General features: G+C 29.8%; 1 protein-coding gene across 1 annotated transcript in view; it reads right to left on the bottom strand.

Moving 5' to 3' along the window:
* LOC107071163 (uncharacterized) overlaps positions 1-8,880 on the bottom strand; it is an 89,249-nt gene extending 80,369 nt beyond the window's left edge. The window contains exon 1 of the mRNA XM_015329917.2: positions 8,629-8,880. Coding sequence (XP_015185403.2) covers positions 8,629-8,707 — 79 coding nt within the window. The 5' untranslated portion in view covers positions 8,708-8,880. The remainder of the gene's footprint in view (positions 1-8,628) is intronic.
* Positions 8,881-23,348: the final 14,468 nt, after the last annotated feature.

The raw sequence follows: 23,348 nt of genomic DNA, 5'->3' as shown, positions 1-23,348 counted from the left end.
CCAATCTACTAAGCTGCTCGACAATCGGTAATACGATTAATCTATCCTTCGTCAATGTCTTAGGTTAGAAACGCAACTAGGGTGGGGTGAGGAGGCTGGGGGAGGCTTTGGTTTGTTCGTGGTGTCACGTCGATTTAGACAAGGTTCGATACCACCTCGTACCTAAAGGAACCCATCGAACAAACTTCTCGACACGGTTCTACACTATAACTTCCTTACCCTTTAAAACTTTAAGTAATGATTCAATAATTCTAAGGTACATACCTATGTATTTATGTATGTATATATGTATGTAACGTGTATGCATGGGACCCTTAGTAGTCCCTTCTGGTATCGATCAGAGTCAAGTTATCCTGAAGTTTCCTTATTCGTCGTTAATTTAATCCACCTTTACTATCAGCACAAAAAAGAAAGTAATTATTCTTTTAATCCGTACCATTTTATAATTATCTTTAATCCATTAAGATCGATTTTTAGTATCCACTTATTACATGGGTGGGTTCTTATTCTTATTTCACTTTTTTTTTTTTTTTTTTTTTTTAATAAATGATTAGTATTCTTTTATTTTTTTTTCTCTTCTGTTCGATCTTGATGTAAAAATTAACATGACCTACATCGAACACAGTGAATTTAATTATGTCGTCTTGGATAATCCAACTGATAGAGAATTATATACTTATAACGAGTCCGACATTGCTAAGGTCATGTTATTTTTGTTATCAGATAGAAAAATCGTGTCTCTAAAATATCGACGAATGAAAAGAAAAGAAGAAGAAAGAGAGAAAGAGAAACAGAGATTAAGATGAAATAATTTATCAAATATCCTGGTAACCTAACTCACTCAACGATTCATATTTGTCCAGCTTCAAGATGATTATTTTTAAATCGTGAGGATGAAAAACGTTTTGAGAAGTGGAGAGATATGACGTAAAACATATGATATAGTTTTTTTCTCTTTAATTTTAATCCTATATTGTTTTCACAACACGAAATGCCTACTACAAAAGTGTGCCAATCAAAATCCATAGATTTTTCACGAATTATAAAACTTTTCGGTGTTTTGTTATGATTATGAAAAAAGAAAAAAGAAAATAAAATAATAAAAGACGTTTGTGTTGTTTTGTCAAAAGTAAACTATCAACGAGCATCGAAATATTGTTCAAAGTTGGTGCGAAATTGTCGCACCATCAATAATACACAAAACACAATGACATTTGTATTCGATGGAATAGAACAAAAAAAACAAAAAGATTTGGTTAAAACCCCCATCATCCCCTTTTTTCTTCTACGAACGAAAGCCCCATTATTTCGTCCATTTTAATTTACAGCTTTCCATCCGAATCGGAGATTCATTTATGATGCATCGAAAAAAAATAGCAGGGAAAAAAAAAAGAACAAAAAGAAAGAAAAGAGAAAAATATGAAAAGGAAAAAAACTTCCACAATAACAATAACAACAACAACAACAACAAAACACAAATAGAAAATATAAATGAACAAATTAAAATGACAAATTGAAAACAAACAGGTAACATCATATTCGATAGAGTTTAATTCACGAGAGAGAATTTATACACACACACACACATTGTATATGAGTATGTAAATATCTACTTATACAAGTGTGTTTTCGATTTCAATTGATTTTCATTGACAAAGAATAGAATAAAAAAAAAAAAAAAAAGAGTAATTCAACCCCCTCCCCTCCCAACTCTCTTTTCTCCTATAACCAAATTTTTCTTTCATCCAATGGGAGATGAAAAAAAAAAAATGTGTTCGGACAAAAGTTATTTGCTTACTTTTGTATAGAATACGTTGTTACCATTATGAACGAAAATATAATTTTTCTGTATATAAAATAAAACTGCTCCCTCCCCCTTAAAAAAAAAACATTGGATTTAACATAAACAATGACCGTGAAATTTTTCGTTAAAAATTAAAAAAAATAATAATAATAATAATAAGTTTGCGAGATAAAAATTAAATTACATTAATGTTGCGTATCGAATACTCGATAAATATTATTATATAATATTTCGTTACCATATATATATATATATATATATAAATATATATATATTATATTTTTTTATTATTTATTATTGATTTTTATTTGTAATTATTTTTAATAATTATTATTTATTTTATTATTTATTCTATTTTATATTTACACTTTAGTATTTGAAATGTATAAGTTGCATATATAAATTTAAAATACAAAAGTGTTGTTGAAATTAATAACAATTCTTCCGTATTTTTTTTTTTTTTTTTTTTTTTTCATACAATCCGTACGCGTTATTCCAGAAAATCATAAACGTTTTAAAAACATAAAAAAAAAAAGAAAGGAAAAATAAAAAAAAAAAAAATAGTGCACAAAAATCAAAGAGGTTTCTACTCGTGTGGCTAATATTGTTTCGCCAACGGGAAACAAGCGCTATCGGCACTGTGAACGTGGAACAACCATTATAAATCAATTCCTCTTTCGTCCGACGCCGCTTATCGTACGTACAATCTGTCAGAAGCTTGACAGGTACGCTTGAAAATAGAACGAGAAATAAAAAAATAAAAAAAAAATGTAAAACGTAAAAACGAAATAAACAAAATAAAAATAGTGTACGAAATATAAAGAATGTGTGAGAGAGAGAGAGAGAGAGAGAGAGAAAGAAGAATAGAGAATGATGCGAAACTGGTACCATGAATAACATAAATACACTAAGACAGATTTTGATTAAACAAATAAACGAAAATCATTTCTTTTTGTTTCTTTAATGTAATTAAAATATTAAAAAAAAAAAAAATTCCTTAAAAATATACCAAAAGAATTTATTGAAAATATGTTATAAACAATAATCATAATTTGATATTGACAACGTTCAAGTATTTGGTGCAACAACAAAAAATAAAATAAAATAAAATAAAATTACTATACATCATATATCACCTAAGATTATATATATATATATATAAATATTTCGTAAACTATTGACATTTCGATGACCTTCATTTTATACTTTCTTACGCAAAATAAAAAAAGGAATCGAACAGTGTAAAAAAAAATATAAAGTTCCATTTTTAAAAAAAAAGTGCAACTGCATCTAACGGGTGCATCAATGCATTTTCAAAAAAGTAGGGTCATAAAAAGTTGACATTTGTTGTACCATTTAACTTTTTCCTCTATGATCTTTTTCTATTGTTACTTAAAAAAAAAGTTATTTCCCGCCTCCGTTTTAAAAATCACTCTGTATATTATAATATATATATATATATATATATTATAAACTATAATCATGATTTTATATTGGCAACATTAAAGTATCTGATGCAACAACATACAAAAAATATAAAATAAAATTACTAGACATCATACATCATTCAGAATTATTGCATATATATATATATATATATAGATTGGAGAAGAAAAAAAAAGCAAAATTTTTTTACTCATCCAAAGAATAAAATTGAATTTGTTTTTCATTTTAAACAAGGCGATAGATGGAATCCAATTAATTATTATTCCAAGTAAATATTAAATTAAATTTGTCTCTGTTCGCACCCAACCTGTATGGATATTTGCAATTCTAAATGAAAATAAGTAGATATCAAACTTCTATATATGTATATAGAAAGAGAAAGAGTGAAGGATAGATAGATAGAAAAAAAAAAAAGAAAATATGAGAAAGAAAGAAAGAAAGAAAAAAAAAGGGATTCATTTGAAAGCAATGGCGAAGTTCGATCGAGATTCGTGATAGAACGTATCGATTGTAACCATTCAACAGCATCAAATTTACATTGCTAATTTTACCGACTTTCTCGCTTTTCAGTGAAACGATTCTTTCGATTCTTCTTTCGATAATAAAATAAAAAAAAAAAAAAGAAGAAAATTAAAGAGAGAAAAAAACAAGAGTGAGAGACAGATAAATAAAAAAAAAAAACAGGCAGATGAATAGAAAGAATAAAAGCTTAAAAAAAAAAAAAAAAAAAAAAGAAATGAAACTGAGGGTTGCAGCAAAATGGTGAAAGATGGACGACGAACGAAGACATTTTTCTTTGATAAAAGAGCATCATTTACTTCTTCTTCTAGCCGGAGTTTCGACACATGCGGGGAGTCCTATTTTATTTCCCTGATGAAATTTCATTCCTTTCGGAATACCGACGACCGATTCTCCCCAAGCTCTCTCTCTCTCTCTCTCTCTCTCTCTCTCTCTCGCACAATTTACTACGAAGACTCTTTAAAAGTTCAACGTTTGACGAATAAAGTCATCGATTCATTTTTTATTTCGTCACTGCGTCGAAATATAATTTTCAATTTTTTTATTTCCTTTTTTTTCTATTTCTCAAATATTTTCCAGACAATAGAGAACAAAATCTTTATCACGTTTTAATATTTATAATTTTATTTAATATTATACCATTCATATTGATTATTATTATTTTGATTCATTGAAAATAATTTCAAGATACCCTACTTTTTCTTAAAAAAAAAAAAAAAAAAAAAAAAAACAGATAAGAAAAGAACTGTAGAAAAGAGGAGGATAAAAATCAAATAATTTTTATTCGAAAAAAAAAAAAAAAAGAAGAAATTTTGTTCATCCTGATAAAAAATGAGTCTAAATTGAATTAAAATTCTAACGAAAAGTAATGCACTTCTCTCTCTCTCTCTCTCTCTCTCTCTCTCTCTCTCTCTCTTTCACTCATATTTATTCTAACCAATTTATCTCGGTACCAGATTAAAAAAAAAAAATAAAAGAAAAAAAGGCCAAAAAAAAAAACAAAACGAAATATTACGATTCTGTACGTGTTCGTGAAAAACCCTAGCAATGAAAGGAAAAGGATGAAAGGTTGGAAAATGAAAAGACGTTGTGTCGTGGAATGACAAAAATATCAAAAGAAAGAGAGAGAGAGAGAGAGCAATACAGGAAGAAAGAAAGAGACGGTCAAACGCGAATTTCTTGTACGTAGCCTCGAGTAATACCTATATACTTCTAACGTAACCTTTTATATATTACATATACATATATATATATATATATATATATATAAAAATGTTGATTTTCTGTGTCACCGAATCACACATACAACTTTCTCTATATTCTTCGAGGTTCTTCTCGAACGTCCGTCGTTTCCTTTCCCATTTGCATTTCTCTCACTTTTATCCACAATCTACCTACAACTCCCCCTCACTAACCACCCACCCACCCTCTTGGCCCTTATTCCACTCTTAACCCATCCACCCCCTCAAATCCATTCTCCTCTCTCTCTCTTCTTCTTGCCCTTCTACGAAGCATAAGGATACTGGTAATCCAAAATCCAATCTCCGATGTTTATTCCCCTCGAAAAGGGGGATCCTAGAGGATGACTGAAAAGTAAAAGGGTAAAGGGATGATGAAAGGTGAATGGGTGAAAAAAGGAAGGAACTTCTTTACTTCCGTCCTTGCTCTTTCTTCCTCTTTTTACTACTTCCTCTTCAGCAGTTCTGATTTAAAATCGCTGAAGGAATGATGACTCGTGCAATGGAAATGAAAACTAACGGAAATTTTATTCCATGGTAAATGGATGGATATTTGTTTATTTGTCAAATGCTCGAAAATAGATTTCGATATTTTCTACGTTATTTCGATGCTGAAGAGAAATTTCAAACGAATTCGATGATTTAATTGTGTGAAATAATTATTTATAAAATAAATAAATATAAAACAATAATTATGAGAAAATATTGATTATGATTAGAATTTCTTCGAATATTATTTGCAGATATTTCTGGACGTGTTAAAAATAGATTTCAATGAAAAATTACGAATAACTATAATAAATATAATTAAATAACTATATTTCAAGCAAGTGATGATAGATGAATAAATAAAAAATTGTTGATCTAATGAATTTGTTGATACATTCAGTACATTTGAATAATAATTTTATATGTAAAATATTATCATACGTAATTTGAAATTAAGTTTGAAATCGTTCATGATTTGCATTAAACGAATATATCATAAATGAAAGATTTTCCAAACATCATGGATGAATCTAACGTTTCGTTCTTGTTTGAATGTAGCGTCTGGATTAATTTACATAAGAGATGAGAGGCTTTACATGCGAGAAATCCTAGCGCATGTGATTAAGGTCATTATTTGAGATTTGAAAAGGGTTGAAAAAAAGAAAACGATATGAAAGAGAAGAGATAATTTCGAATGAAAAAAAAAAAAAATAATAAAGAACAAAAAGGAAAAGAAATTAGAGAAAAAAAAAATCTCCCGAAAGTTTTTTAAATCGAGACGAAAGTTAATCAGAATTATCCGCTTAATGTAATCGAAATATTTCATATTCTCTCACAATGGGCGCAGCAATCATGCACAACATATGATAGATACATTTTTTTAAATCATATTCGTCATATAGAATAAAAATTAATTCATATTATTTATTTTATTAACAATTATTTATCGTATTACTTGCATAATAATGTTAATTTGTTAAATCAAATTAAAACCTTTATACTTAATATGCACTATAATAAAAAATGCGTCATTTTCTTTTGATTATATTTCCTATAAAATTAATATAACATATTCTAGAAAAATCGAAAAATCTAAAAAACAAAAAATACAGTGCAACATATTCCCTCGTGGACCACTACGAGTGTGCAAAGTTAGAAAAAAAAAATTACAGATTACACATGATTGCTGTGCCCTTGTCAGTCATAAACGTTCGAATATATAATCTTATATGATGTACATATATATATATATAAAATATATTTCATATATACATATATAAGGATATATTTAAGCGTTCCCTCGATATTTTCCTTACGGAGAAATGGCATGAACGTTCGTGATGCATCGGTGCATACCTAAACTGCATAAAATAGCTACTATCATATACGCTCATAGTCCAATGTGCGACGAAATATTCAACCGGCTAAAGCTTCACGTTGAATTTCGCTCGAGTGCGATTTCGCGCCCGTATTACGTCTATCGAAAAGTAACCGAGTAGAAAAATCAAACAGACCGTACAATCTTATCGTCATTTTGTTTCCAATATATATAACACGCTATCCCCCATATATGAAATTTTTTCAATGCAATTATCCCTCCTAAAGAAATACAATTTTTTAAACAAATATTTTTCCACATAATCTACACATAATTATGATGGTAATAAGTATAATGATTATTTTTGTTTTTTCACGATAATAAATGATCACGATTAAACATTGACAAATTTAAAATCTTATAATTTGAAAGATAATTGCATATTTATTTTTAATTGAATGGAAATAAACACAATGTACATGAATGTGAATGCAGATGATATATAGGAAAATCATTAAACAATAGAAAAAAATATTGTTGTTATTATAATAATTCTATTAAAAAATGTGAAAAATGAAATAAAAGCGAATGCAATTACGTTCATGTCTTGGATGAAACGTAATCCGTGGACTACTCTCTCGAGGATTCTCACGTTAATGAAATTCTTGAAAGCATTGTCAGTATTGTATAGAAAAGTCTGTTCTAAAGACAAACGTAAAGATTAAAAAAAAAAAATTAGAGAGGATTAAATACTAAAGAATGAAATATGTTGAAAAAGAAATTTAGTTTCGTATATACATCATTTTTGTTCTATTGTTCATAGTAAAAAGATAAATATATATATCTTGCTCACAATTAGGCACGAATTTTGTATTCTTTATTTTAAAACGTATTAAAAAAAAAAAAATACAATGTGAGCAAAATAATCATAAAAGGAAATATTAAAAGCTTATGTTCGCTAGAACGTTAGATAAGAAAAACTTTGGATACATTTGCTACAATTAAAGTTTACATGAAACGAAACGCACGAAATAACACGCGACCACTGGTAGTAACAGGGATCTGTTCATTCATGTATTTATTATTCAACGTGCATATGAAGCTCATACTGAAAGCACTACGAAAACTGCTAAACTTTTCTCGTTTAACGGATACCTACTTCACCGTTAATTCGAAGTTACAAGTTCCAAAAAAAAAAAAAAACAAACAAATTAAAAGAGCAATATTTTCAGTCTACAAAGGAATATTCAACGTGTCAACGCAAACAGTAAAGAATAATCAATACGAAGTAATTAAAAGAACCATCAACGTAAAATATTTCATCTGTTAAATTAATCGTTTAACTTTTATGACACACAATCAACTGGATATTCAAAAAAGTGAAGTAGTATTTTTACAAATCTTACCTAACTAACGAATCACACGATTTTCCGATCTTGAAACAAATATGGACATTGAAGATAATAAAAGATGATTTTCACGTAGATAAATATGAACGATGATTATTAAGAACTTTGAAAGTAATCGTTAAGTTGAATCAAGTTGAAATTACAAAAGCACTAATCGAGCAATCAATTTTTTATGATTTTATAACCTAACGACTTAGCATTGAAGTATTTATAAAAGAACAGAAAAAAGGATCTTCTTCTTCTCATCAATTGCAATTGCATTTTTTTTTGTCATCTTGTCATGATCACTGTCATCAATCGTTTGAATTTAAAACACGCGTGACACGTAATATCGAAAATAATAATACGAAAAAAAATACAAATGTTGATATATCTTGGCTATAATCGTTGATGAAAAATACTCACCGATTGGTAGAAGGATACCAATGACAAAGGATAGAACACAGAGGATCCTTTTTAATCTGAAACTTCTCCGATCGCACATGGCGCGCGATTTTACCCGCCTGTTTTATCGTCGTCCGTTTTCAAACGCTCGAGCCGTATCGCACGACCACTCGCGTGACTCTGAGTGTTCGTCGTTTTAGATTTCAAGTTTGAATCTCTGCCCCCGATCTCACTCCCTCTTTCGAGGATGCATCTCGGTTATACTCCGACTTCGAGTCTGAAAGCCATGCGCGTCAACAGCATCCAAACGCGGGTCCAATACGAGAAAGCGCCTGCTCAACATCTACCATCTCGACATGCATTCAATTTAGATTTAACGCCATCTATGATCTTTCTAATTAATGTTCTACTTATCCACGGAAATTGAATAAATGATTATTATTTTTTACAGTTATCTATATTACCTACATTTGTTTTACTTTTATGATACGGTCGATAAGAAAGGTAATGTACTAAAGGGAGTAAGATAAAACGATATTTCAAATAATATTTATGTACGAAAGGATAAAAAATGAAAATGATTGTGTGACAGATATCTACCTTATCGGCATAATCAATTTTATCGATAAAAAAAATAGATTATTTTTTCTTATGTGTGCTCGTCAATAATTTATTTAAATAATTACAACCAGTAACTCGTGCCGATTAGGACTTTTCATCCTCGGCAGGATTGAGCACTGGAAGAACTTTAAATTTTTACTCACAGCTTAAGAAGTTCTGCGATGACTCCAAAACACTCCTACTTAGCAGCAAGTACTGTAGTCTGACGATGGAAGACGATACTTGATTTGCCATTGAAGAAGATCCATCGAAGAATTCATCCAACATTTTTGAAAGGAAGAGTATCCATGATTATATCTGTAAAATAAAATAGAACAACACGATAAAATATCTAGAATATTATCCAAAATCATATAAAATAAAATCGAATAAAATGTAAATAAAAATGAATACTTACAATACATTCCAATAGAACGAAGCTCAATGGCATCATGGTGATGCAAACCTCGCGTGAATCTAATAACGCGGTATAAACGAAAATAAGAAACAATAGTTGAGTTTCTTATCGCGAAACCGAAATTTTATTATACGACGAACAACACTGATTCTATAATTATATATTATATAACCCGATCACTGATTCTACAATTAATTCAAAGACTGCATTGCACGCAGTCAAATGCGAGAACAAACATTTCACTCCCGGTCACTTCACATGGGCCATTCGGACTAAGACACCGGCCCGTAGTAATGCAATTGCTTCGCGCACGATTGCAATCTGAAACAGAAATAAAAAACAATACTATTAATATCATTACTATTACAGAAAAGCATTAAAATTGTTGAGGTATTATTTAATACAAAAAATATACTCACTTTAAATCACTATCGACGAATGCACGATGGGTATCCTACCCTTAGTATGACGATGAGCACACTTTTAAACCGATTAAAAGAAACTTACGAGTTTCTTAACCGAGCAAACGAAACTTTAACATGCGACGATCAACACTGAATCTACTTGTCGACATTTTCATATTTTATTTTAACACGATACAACACACGAGTATTTCATTGCCTACACGCACGATTGCAATGTTCTGAAAAAGAAAAAGAACAATTAATGTCATTGTCGTAATAAAAACCTATTGATATTATCATAGAAATGTATGATAGAAAAATATACTAACTTTTAATCTTAATTGATGACTGCAGGATGGGTATCCTACCCTTAGGATGACGATGTATAAAATAAAATTAAATAAAAAGTCTAAAAAGCTGAAACATACTAAGGATTATTTTAAAATATTTCCTGTTAATCATTTCTGAAGGCAGGGCACACATTAAAACCGTTGAATATTTTTCATAAAATATTCAATGGTAAATAGAAAGAAATAATTTAATAATCTATGAGAATTGACATAATTAAAAGTTAAAGTAATTAAATATTTGTGGAATTTATCAAAGTATGCAATTATTTGCACACTAAATTACACATACCAAGTATGCAATGTTAGTAAAAATATTCATTAAAAATCTTCAAATTTGTTTAAATAAAACAGTAATTGTATCAGCAAATTCAATAAAGAGTAACATAAAAAATAAACCAGTTTTTATAGTATTCTATGCAATGAAAAATTTTTTAAACTATTAAAATCAAAACGATAAGGTTAGAAATAAAATAATTAAATAATTTAATGCCTAATTACTGTTGCCAGTCTTTACCTGTCGACGGACGGAAGGGGAAAGAGATAGATGTTACGATTTATCCTTGAAAATGTCGAACGTTCGTTGCTCGGTACTCGGTACCCGGTGTTCGGGGGTACTCGGGTACTCGGTACTCGGGTACTCGGGTACTCGGTACTCGGGTACTCGGTACTCGGTGTTCGGGGGTACTCGGATTCTCGATGCTCGACTGTTTTTCTTTTGTTTTCAGCTGTTTCTTTTTTATTTTCGTCTGGAGAATTTCCTAGAAATATATGAACACATTTGACTACCTGGAATTCGAATGTTTGTATTCTTTTTCTTTCTTTCTCGTTTTCTCTTTCTATTTCAAACTCATTCTGTTACACTTTTTCTTTGCTTTCAAATAAAGAGATAGACTTACCTCGATAGTTTAGTCATTACCTCGATGAAAAAGGTATTCGTATTGGATTCTCCCACCGCTTGGAAAACTAAAATAAGTAAGAAATAAAATTGCATTAGTAAAATATAAGGAAAATCAAATATATGAGTGTACGTATACGAGTTACCTATACTTATGTATATATGCCTATATGTATGTGTATATGACAGAAATCAAATTTAATATGATATACGATTTTTGAAGAAATAATTATGAAAAATACTTAATTGGAGAATCATTAGAGATGATAAAAAGTATTGATACCATGAAAAAAAGATAAGAATTAGAAGAAATATTTTAAGTTGGCCTTGGTGAGATATGGCGGGAAGCCGAGAAATGTCGACGATTATATTTTCACGGATATCTTTCGAAATTTGTATTTTTCAGTTTTGAAAACACTCACATATAAAAATCTTGCTTTTAGTTATCGTTTCATATATAATTTGAAGGTTTAAACGTTAGAAAATATCTTTTAATTACCTGATATCAACGGACAACCAAATCTGCTGCAACTACTATAGACGACAAATTCAAAATGGTGGTCACTTCTCCTTCGCGGTACGTTGGCGAAAGATCGCTGTCGTTTCATTGGGTAATTAGCTGATTTATTATTTCGGATCTGAAATGGCCAATCAAAAAATTCATCACGCACACAAGCTCAACCGGCACACGTACGAGCTCGTCTTTATTCTACAATCACGTTAGTTAAATTCCATATGATAATTTATTTATTAAATAAATCAAATATAAATTCTATTTATCTATTAAATATACTCGTAACTTATAAATATTCTAACAATAATGAATAAAAAAAAGATATTGTAGACATTATGTAATAGTTATACATAAAAAAATTGAGATCTCTCTAAAGCATGCTACCATAAATTACATCCATGAATAAAAAATTCGCGGAAATGATCTGCATTATCGATTAGTTACCAATTTGCCAATTTCAATATCTTCAGTATTTTTGATTTATTTGATAAATAAGTTATCATATAGAATTATTATATAATTATAATTAGAATATATATTATTTTTACCATGCACATGCTCAACTTACAAAAAGTCATATAAACAACTTTCTAATCAAAGTTTTGTTATAGAGAACAATGGTTCAGTCTATAAATGAATTTCGAAGAAGAATGTACTCCAAAAAAATATTCCGTACTTTTAAACAATAATTGATACTTCTATCGATTAATTAATAATTATTTAATTATTTTAATACACTTTACTTGTATTACAGGATATTTTTGTCCCAGAAGTCATCACTGCTCATGAAAAATAAATTAATTACATTAGAATAAATAAAATAATAAAATTTGAACGTTATAATCTTAAATTTTCTTTATTAGAATTATTATTACCGTTGGACACATGCTCAATATAAAAACATGTCATATAAACAACTTTCTAATTAATGTTTTGTTACAGAGAACAACTGCTTAGTCTATAAGTGAATTTCGAAGAGGAAGGTACTCCAAAAATATATTCCATATTTTTAAACAATAATCGATATTTCTATCGATTAATAACCAATTATTTTATTACTCTAATACACTCCTCTTATATTACAGCATAATTTAACACTCGCAGTCATCACTGCGCATGGACAATAAATAAATTACATTAGAATAAATAAAATAATAAAATCTGTACGTTATAATCTTGAATTTTCTTTATTAGAATTGTTATTATCGTTGCACACATGATCAACATAAAAACATGTCATATAAACAACTTTCTAATTAATGTTTTGTTACAGAGAACAACTGCTTAGTCTATAAGTGAATTTCGAAGAGGAAGGTACTCCGAAAATATATTCCGTACTTTTACACAATAATCGATATTTCTATCGATTAATTACCAATTATTTTAATACTCTAATACACTCCTCGTATATTACAGCATAATTTAACACTCGAAGTCATCACTGCGCATAGACAATAAATTAATTACATTAGAATAAAAAGAATGTTAAAATTGGAACGTTATAATATTGAATTTTCTTTATTAGAATTATAATTACCGTTGCACACATGATCAACATAAAAACATGTCATATAAACAACTTTCTAATTAATGTTTTGTTACAGAGAACAACTGCTTAGTCTATAAGTGAATTTCGAAGAGGAAGGTACTCCGAAAATATATTCCGTACTTTTACACAATAATCGATATTTCTATCGATTAATTACCAATTATTTTAATACTCTAATACATTCCTCGTATATTACAGCATAATTTAACACTCGAAGTCATCACTGCGCATGGACAATAAATTAATTACATTAGAATAAATAAAATAATAAAATTCAAACGTTATAATCTTGAATTTTCTTTATTAGAATTGTTATTACCGTTGCACACATGCTCAACATAAAAACATGTCATATAAACAACTTTCTAATTAATGTTTTGTTACAGAGAACAACTGCTTAGTCTATAAGTGAATTTCGAAGAGGAAGGTACTCCAAAAATATATTCCGTACTTTTAAACAATAATCGATATTTCTATCGATTAATTACTAATTATTTTAATACTCTTATACACTCCTCTTTTATTACAGCATAATTTAACACTCGAAGTCATCACTGCGCATGGACAATAAATTAATTACATTAGAATAAATAAAATAATAAAATTCAAACGTTATAATCTTGAATTTTTTTATTAGAATTGTTATTACCGTTGCAGAAATAATCAATATAAGAAAAATAATAAACAACTTTCTAATCAAAGTTTGGTTTTAGAGAATAACAGCTCAGTCTATTAGTGTATTTCGAAGAGGAAGGTACTCCGAAAATATATTTCGTACTTTTAAACAATATTTGATACTTCTATCCATTAATTAACAATTATTTTAATATTCTAATACACCTTTCTTATAGTACAGCGTAATTTAACACTCGAAGTCATCACTGCGCATGGACAATAAATTAATTACATTAGAATAAATAAAATAATAAAATCTGTACGTTATAATATTAACTTTTCTTTATTAGAATTTTAATTACTGTTGCAGAAATAATCAATATAAGAAAAATAATAAACAACTTTCTAATCAAAGTTTGGTTTTAGAGAACAACAGCTCAGTCTATTAGTGTAGTTCGAAGAGGAAGGTACTCCGAAAATATATTTCGTACTTTTAAACAATATTTGATACTTCTATCCATTAATTAACAATTATTTTAATATTCTAATACACCTTTCTTATAGTACAGCGTAATTTAACACTCGAAGTCATCACTGCGCATGAACAATAAATTAATTACATTAGAATAAATAAAATAATAAAATCTGTACGTTATAATCTTGAATTTTCTTTATTAGAATTGTTATTATCGTTGCACACATGATCAACATAAAAACATGTCATATAAACAACTTTCTAATTAATGTTTTGTTTTAGAGAACAACGGCTCAGTCTATAAGTGAATTTCGAAGAGGAAGGTACTCCGAAAATATATTTCGTACTTTTAAACAATAATCGATATTTCTATCGATTAATTACCAATTATTTTAATACTCTAATACACTCCTCGTATATTACAGCATAATTTAACACTCGAAGTCATCACTGCGCATGGACAATACATTAATTACATTAGAATAAATAAAATAATAAAATTCAAACGTTATAATCTTGAATTTTCTTTATTTGAATTGTTATTACCGTTGCACACATGATCAACATATGAAAAGTCATATAAACAACTTTCTAATTAATGTTTTGTTTTAGAGAACAACGGCTCAGTCTATAAGTGAATTTCGAAGAGGAAGGTACTCCGAAAATATATTCCGTATTCTTAAACAATAATCGATACTTCTATCGATTATTTAACAATTATTTCATTATTTTAATATACTTTAATTATTTTTCAGATTGTTTCAACGCATATACATTAATTTAAACGTTACATACCTATTAACATACTTTGAATAGAAAATAATTTTAATATGAATTTATTTTTTCAATTTATCAGATAACTGTCTTCAACTTGATTGCGTTCCGAGATCGGAAGGTAATATAATATACTCCAATTACTTACATTGCAAATAAAATTGTATTAATATTCATTAAAAATTTCTGTTTCAGAAGTGGTTTAATGGGTAGCGGGTAAATTTTTTGTTCGTAAAGGGTGGTACCATTTACAAATAAAGAATTTACTTCAGGGATGCGACCCTGCCCACGCGAGCCATGATTCTATCTTACTCCCAAGGATAGAATCATGTTCCTTTAACTTTTAAACTGGAGCTACCGTCTTTTTTTTTCTTTTTTTTCTTTTTCGGCTTTTTGATATGCATAGATAGATATGCATTTAGCATGAGAAACTGAAGCTTCATTGTAAGGGAAAACATCTTCCGCTAATTGTTAGACGGACCCAAGGATTCATTTCCGTAAGTTCGCAGTAGTATACGGTGTTGGACTGAACATTTAGTGTAGGTTTCTCCTAAATTTAGAGTCAGTGGACTAGTCCAACCGGGGGGAAACCACTTAAAAAAAAAATCGTGAAAAGTTCTGCTTTGAAAGTTATACCCATCCCCCCTTTTTTCCTATCCCTTTTATTTTTTAACTCTTTTTTATCCCTTTGTTTTCTGTTGCAGGTGGGACTATGGTGAGGAGATGACCACAAGAAGACCAAAGGAAGACCAAAGGAAGACCAAAGGAAAACCAAAGGAGGACCAAAGGTGGACCAAAGGTGGACCATAAAAGAACAAGAAGTGGACTTGGTAATATTCGATAGTATAAAATAATTATATATATATATATATTATACAAATTTCTTTGTAGCATCGCACATGTGTAATAATTATTTTTAATATATTTTCTTTATTTATAGGTTCCATGGAACAACTCATAATTGTATGCTCTTTTTAATTATTATACTTTATTTTATGTAGATTGAAAATTACGTATATAAATGTATATAGATTGTATTTCTATAAGTTGAAATTATTCTAGGGCGTATTAGTTTTAAGTAACATTGATGATTCTATTGAATTTCTTTTCAGGTTACACTTCTTGTTTTATCATTTTGTATTTTTTGGTATTGAAATTTTTCTCTGATATTCTCGCTAATAATTTTAAAGATTTTTCGGATGGTACTCTTATGGTGGGGCCTAAGAGTTAGGTTCTTTCCTTTGAATTCTATTCGGATGTGGGCATCTTTAAGATGCACATCCCTCGTGGGTCTTCAGAAGCGGTTACCTCCTCGTGGTTAGACCTGGGCAATGGATATTACTTTCCATGTAATGTTTAACATATTTTTATATGTTTCACATTCCATTGCAAGTAAAATCCAGCCAAAGACCGCTTATCATTAATATTATAATAATAATTGGTTTCTTTCATTTTCCTAATTAATATCATATTCACATTCCTCTCATTGTTTTCCCTTAAATATTCACTTTTATATTATATTTCACATAATAATACTCGATTTATTTTATAGTAACTTTAATCATGTACATTCTTTCAGTCGATTTTTTGACGTGTAGTGCGGTCGGTTTAAACACGTCTCGGTCGCGATCGCGTTCGCGTTCGCGTTTGTAATAAAAAACTTTATTATAGTTTTTTATTTTCGTTACCGTCTACTGGTCAACGTCATCTTAAGGGTAGGAAACCCATCGGGCATTCATCACTGAAGACTACAAGTAAGTATAAATTTTCTATCAAACATTTTGATGATAATTTTAATGTGTCTTTTATATTATGACGATGATATTAATGGTTCTTTTTCATTTTTCTGTTTCAGAGTACCATTGCAATCGTGCGTGTTGGCAATGAAGGGACCGTTTGTTTGCATCGTTCAACAAAATCGCGAATTAGAGTCAGTGTTTGTTCGCCGTATGTAAAAATTTCGGTTTTGTTCGGGTAAAGAAACTCCGACAGTTTCTTTTATTCGATTGAAACGCGCGCTCATCGTCATCCTAAGGGTAGGAGACCTATCGGGCATTCATCACTGAAGATAGAAGGTAAATTAATTTTGATATTAAACATTTAATTTATTAATTACTTATAATTTTGAAATGATAACAATGATTCTAATCGTTTTGTACTTTTTTCTTATTTCAGAAGGGTAAGCAGTGTGAGTGTTTGATTTTTTTGACTGCGTGCAATGCAGTTATTAAAAATTAGAGTCAGTGTTTGTTCGAATAATTAAAGTAAAATTAAATCGCGAAGTAGAATCAGTGCCGTGGTCGCGATAAGAAACACGTAGAAGTTTCTCCGTCGTTTGAACCGTCTACAGCATCGTCATCTTTAAAGGTGGAATACCTGTCGGGCATCATCTAAAAAGATGAAAAGGTAAGTTAACTTTTCTATTAAACATTTCTTCAATAATTTTATATATGATTTTTAAATGATAACAATGATTCTAATCGTTTCATTTTTCTTTTTTTTTTGTTCACAGGTAAGACGTGTTAGGGTTTTGATATTTCAACTGTTCGGTATACAGTTGTAAAAGTAGAGTCAGTGTTTGTTCGAATAATTAAAATAACATTTTTATCGCGAAAGTAGAATCAGTGTTTGTTCGAATAATTAAAATCAAATCTTTTATCGCGAAGTAGAGTCAGTTATTTTTTTTTTTTTATAACAGTCGTACAGACTGTTCGCGAAAGTAGAGTCAGTGAAGTGATCGGGAGTGAAATTTTCGTGTGTTTGCATTTGACTGCGTGCAATGCAGTTTTTAAAGTAGAGTCAGTGTTTGTTCGATTAATTAAAAAGTACAATTTTGATCGCGAAGTAGAGTCAGTGATCGGGCGGGCGTATAAATTAAATTCAAATCATACGCGTATGTAGAGTCAGTGTTGTTCGCCGTATAAGGAAAATTTCGGTTTCGCGATAAGAAACTCATCTATAGTTTCTTATATTCGTTTACCGCGTTATTAGAGTCACGCGAGTGAGTGAGTGAGTGCAAGGAAAGTGCATTAAGAAATTCTCCGATGGACCTGGTGGACGAGGGATGCAGCTGGGACCATTTTCTATGAAGTAGGAGTGTTTTGGAGCCATCGCAGAACTTCTTAAACCGCGAGTTTTTATTTAAAGTCCCTCCGGTGCTCAATCATGCCGAGGATGAAAGGTCCGAATCGGCACGAGCTACTGGTTGTAATTTTTACCAAAAAAATTATTGACGAGCACATGAGTTTATTTCAAAAAAGTATTATTCCTTTTTTGGAATGGCTCATGAAACTGTATATTTCATTGTATGTATGTTTTATTAATTTAGGATAGGTCTTCTTGTCTTATCGGTTAAATTCACTTAATTAACAGTGCAAATTAATTGATGCACTTTCATTTTTTATTACGTGTTTGATTCGCGTATTAGTAATGGTGAAATCGAGTATTAATTTACTCGATTCAATAAAGCATGTAATAAATGTCTTACATGCATTGCTTCGTACTTAGTTTATTTAATCGCGATTAATTTCGGTATTATAAATAAATGAGCAAGAAGACAAACCCCTTTCGCGAACGGATAGACTCTGGCAATTAAGTGGCGGCTAAAAAAAGCCCAGTTCTTTCATTAGAACAGCCAACTTAATTAAAAGAGTCGTCCGAGGATTTTTAATTACTTTCAATTTTTTATATCTAATATCTTTTTTTTGAAAGTCTTAAAGACTTGTAGAGTCATAGCCCGCTTAGATTTATTAGAGAATATTTTATTGTATTAATCAATTTTTTAGATTAGGATTTTCAGCAACTAATATACTAATACCCCTTTTTCTCCCCCCTATGCACGCTTCGTTCTCATCTATGCGTGTTACCCAGGTATTACACGTATGGGTGAGAAAAAGATTGCATGGGTTATTAGTTTTTAAGTTTTCCTTTGGCGGCTGTCATTGTGCTAGTGATTGCACGGTGCACAGTGCACCTGTGTGTGCGTAGTAGGTGGTGCATTGTACATCGTTCGCGATACGTGTAATACCTCGCATTTTTGAATAGTTATTAAAATAAAAATAACTAGTAGAGTCACGCGTAAGATACGAATTTTTCTTTTTAATAATCGTTTTGCATAGTAGAGTTACCCACATGTATTTGTGGAAACATACACGTATATAACTAGTATGCATATATACTAGAATATACTTGTATTTTTGCAGTAGTTTTACTTGCAATAATCACTAGCCTTGGCAGACGATTACAGCAACTGGTACGTAACCTATTAGCATGTAAGTTTAGAAAACGTGGTTGAACTAGGGTGACGGAGGTGCCCCGGGGCATACTCTCTAGTGTAGGCTTTTGCACCCTGGTGGAGTGTGTGAGAACCGTGGAGTGAGTGGGTGGGTTTGTATGTGTTTTTTTCTGAGTGAATGTAAAACTTTAATTTTAAGTAGGTAGGACCTCGGAAAAGCACATGGTAAACTTGCACTTTGATAGTGCAAGTCCCATCTCCGGGTTTTTTTTATATAGAATTGTCACAAAATTATATCTTTTTATTTCTATCATGATTATTTAGTCAATTTATTTTGTGACAATTCTATCATTTTTAATATGTATCATGATTCAAAGGTATTTGCAACCATTTGAAAGATTTATTTTTACTTCAATTCTATCTCGAACGAGATATAATTGAAATTAAATTCGCAAAATCTTTGATGAATTTGATACTTAGTTTTAAGTATAACAGGTTTAACACTTCGCACTATCGCGATTTAGTCTTTGAAATGTTTGATATAATTCAATTTAAATTAAATAAAAATATATTGCAAAAAATGAATTGCATTTTTAGTATTACTTTTATTTCAATTCGTTTTTATTATTTGTGATAGTAATAGTGCGAAGTGTCATGGATTAGTTTAATTAACTGCTCGGACATTCGATTAAATGTGCTCGTGTAACATGTGCACAATCGACGAACTCTAAGTTCGTTGATTGTCCACGAGCTAGAATAGCTAACGGTAAACGCGAATTTATTTTGTAATAATTATTTAATAGAGTTATAACGAACATCGGAATTATTTGCAAACTGGTATGTATGATAGAAAATAAATGAAATTATTTCATAGGTATTGTAATATGAAATGTATTTCATTTATATTAATGTTATAAGCAGTTGAGAGTAATTGGGTGAAAATGTCTTGAAGTCGTTTCGAAATTGTAGGACCATAATCTAGCATGTTACAATGGTATGGTATTAGAATAGAATCGATATTTTACATAGTTTATAATATTCCTTTCGGCGAAGAGATATCTCTCGACCAAAAGATAATCATTATTTTCTATGTAAAAAGAGCTGAGGATGTTTTACTAATCACATTTTTATTTTCAGGGTTGTGTTAGGGTTGGTTAGGTCGGGTTTTTTATTCATTTTATAATTTAGAATCAGGGACGATTCTGATTCTATATCATTGATCGTTGTAACATGCTAAATTATGAGAATACTTTTTGGAAATGATTGACATTTTTGGTCAATGATTCTTTTCATGCTCGCACGTAGGGAATGTCCGACAGTAGGCATCAAGAAAGAAGAGGCTAATTGCCGAAGAGGCCCCCACTTAATTGTGGCTCAAGAGGGCAACTACAGACTCAATGAGTTATTTGCAAATTCAACAGCATGGTTGAATTTTTGCGAATAGCTCGTTGGTCATTTGATATTTTGATTGTTTTATTATTTTGCTCGTCAATAATTTATAGTGGTTTTTTAAGAATAAAAGTAATTAATATAGTTTTCTTTATGTTATAGGTGAACATCGTTGGAATTACCACCACCAACTCTACCAGAGATTTTTATTGCTAAAAATAAATCGAGTATTTGATAAATTTGATTTTATAGAGTACAATCCCATTCAGAATTTCCCACTCATTTTAATATCATATCATTTTTTCATTTCTTATTACCTCACATCTTTCATTTTTCATTCTTCATTTCATTTGTAGAAACTAATTATTTTATAATATTTTTAAATATATCCTTTTTTTCTAGGTATTAGAAACTTAATTTTGATTTTATTTTGTTTCAGGATATGATTAATTGTAATGCACTTGTAAGTGCATCGGATTTTTCATCAGGAACTTACCCTTCGATGCATTCATTGCATCTTTTCAGATTCCCAAAATAATTTTTTTCTTTATCTTTTTCAGGCTTGTTTCCGGTTTCTTTTTTTAAAGGGTAACGGGTAAATTCTTTCTTTGGTTTCTTCGAAAAGAAAGGGTCTACTTCAGAGATGCGACCCTGCCCTACGCGAGCCATGATTTTCTCCTACCTCCAATAATTGGGAGAAATTATGTCCTTACCTACAACCCCCTCCCCCTGCAACCTTTACTTTTAATATTTTGTTAGCAGGATGAACTATGGAGACGATGCCAAAATTCTTTCCAAAAAGAGATGACAAAGAATCAGAAGAGGTCTGAGTCATGATAAAGCATATGGTAGTATAAAATAATTATTTTTATAGGTAAATGAAGTATTATATTTTTACAGGTACGATGGATCAGTCCAAAATCGTGGAATTTTTATCTTAAAAATTGTATTTTTTTCATTTCAGTTCTATTCTTTTTTAGGTTTTGTTGACAGGATGAACTACAAAATTTTGTCCAAGAGGAGTGGGATGTGGACCAGAAGAGGACTAAATTATGGTAAACTATATGGTAGTATAAAATAATTATTTTTATTAGTAAATGAAATATTATATTTTTACAGGTAACATCTAATGTCTTTTTTTCTACAGGTATCATCTAATATTATATATATATATATATATATATATATATATATATATATTTATTTTTATTATACTATATTTTTTAGGTAGATTGTGAAAATTATTAAATATAAAATATTCATAATTTGTAATCTTTGTATATGCATATATTGGAATTATGCTAAGGTGTGTTAATTTTCAATAGGATCAACGATGGTACTTAAATTCTATTCAGGTTGTACTTATTATTTATCATTATGTTTTTTTTGGGTATTCAAGATAATAATTTTATAGATTTTTTGGATGGTACTCTTATGATGGGGCCTAAGAGTTAGGTTCTCTCTTTTCAATTATATTCGGATGTGGGCATCTTTAGGATGCACATCCCTCGTGGGTCTTCAGAAGCGGTTACCTCCTCGTGGTTAGACCCGGGCAATGGTATTTTACTTTCAATATAATGTTTATCATATTTTGATATGCTATACATTCCATTGCAAGTAAAAACTAGCCAAAGACCGCTTATCATTAATATTATAATTGTAATTAGTTTCTTTTATCTTCCTAATTAATATCATATTTCTTTTATTCCTTTCCTTGATTCCTTATGTCCATTTAATCTACAGAAACTAATTACTTTATAATGTTTTTTAATAATTTTTATACTTTTACAGGTACAACATACAAACGAGAATCTTTTTAATGTCAATTTTCATTTTATTTTATTCCAAAGAGAGTTTGATTTTAATACATGTATAGTGAACCGCCATTGATACGCTAGTGAACCATTGTTGGAATTATTGGATTATTGTTAAACCGTTTTATTTAGAATCAAAATAATTCAACTACAGCTTCTACTTTTGTCCACTTTTTTCGGGATGTGGCAACACTGTACAACACCTTAAAGGGTTAGGGGTAGACAGAATTTTCAAAAAATCGAATTTTTTTTTGCATTTTCTTTAAGTATAATATCTTATAAATATTCTCTGAAAATTTGAAGTGAATCCGACAAACACTTTTCGAATTATTCGACAATTAACAAAGGGCTCTCGGGCACTCCAGAACGCTCGAGTTCTTGGGTTCTATTGTCATGGATGAATCCCAACTTTGATGTATATTAATAAAACTAATTTTTTTGTCCGATTGATTTTAGATGAATCTCCAAGGATTTATGATGGTCACCGCAAGGAACTTATGTTGGAATTGGACCAACACAAACAGCCATAACTTTTGAAATTATTAATTTTTTGTTTTCAAAATTTCGTGAAGTCAAGTCGAAACATTATGTAATGACGCCATATTATTACTTTTATAAAATAAAATGATTTACTGGCAAACAAAAATTATTGAAAATTCTCATTTTTTCATGTCTCTGACTACCTCTAACCCCGTAAGCGAGATAACCGC

This window comes from Polistes dominula, unplaced genomic scaffold (genome assembly GCF_049000335.1).
Source record: "Polistes dominula isolate Pdom_NZ unplaced genomic scaffold, Pdom_raw_medaka contig_15, whole genome shotgun sequence".
Taxonomy (NCBI): domain Eukaryota; kingdom Metazoa; phylum Arthropoda; class Insecta; order Hymenoptera; family Vespidae; genus Polistes; species Polistes dominula.
The sequence above is the reverse complement of the archived record's forward strand: the minus strand, read 5'-3'. Positions and strand labels throughout refer to the sequence as shown.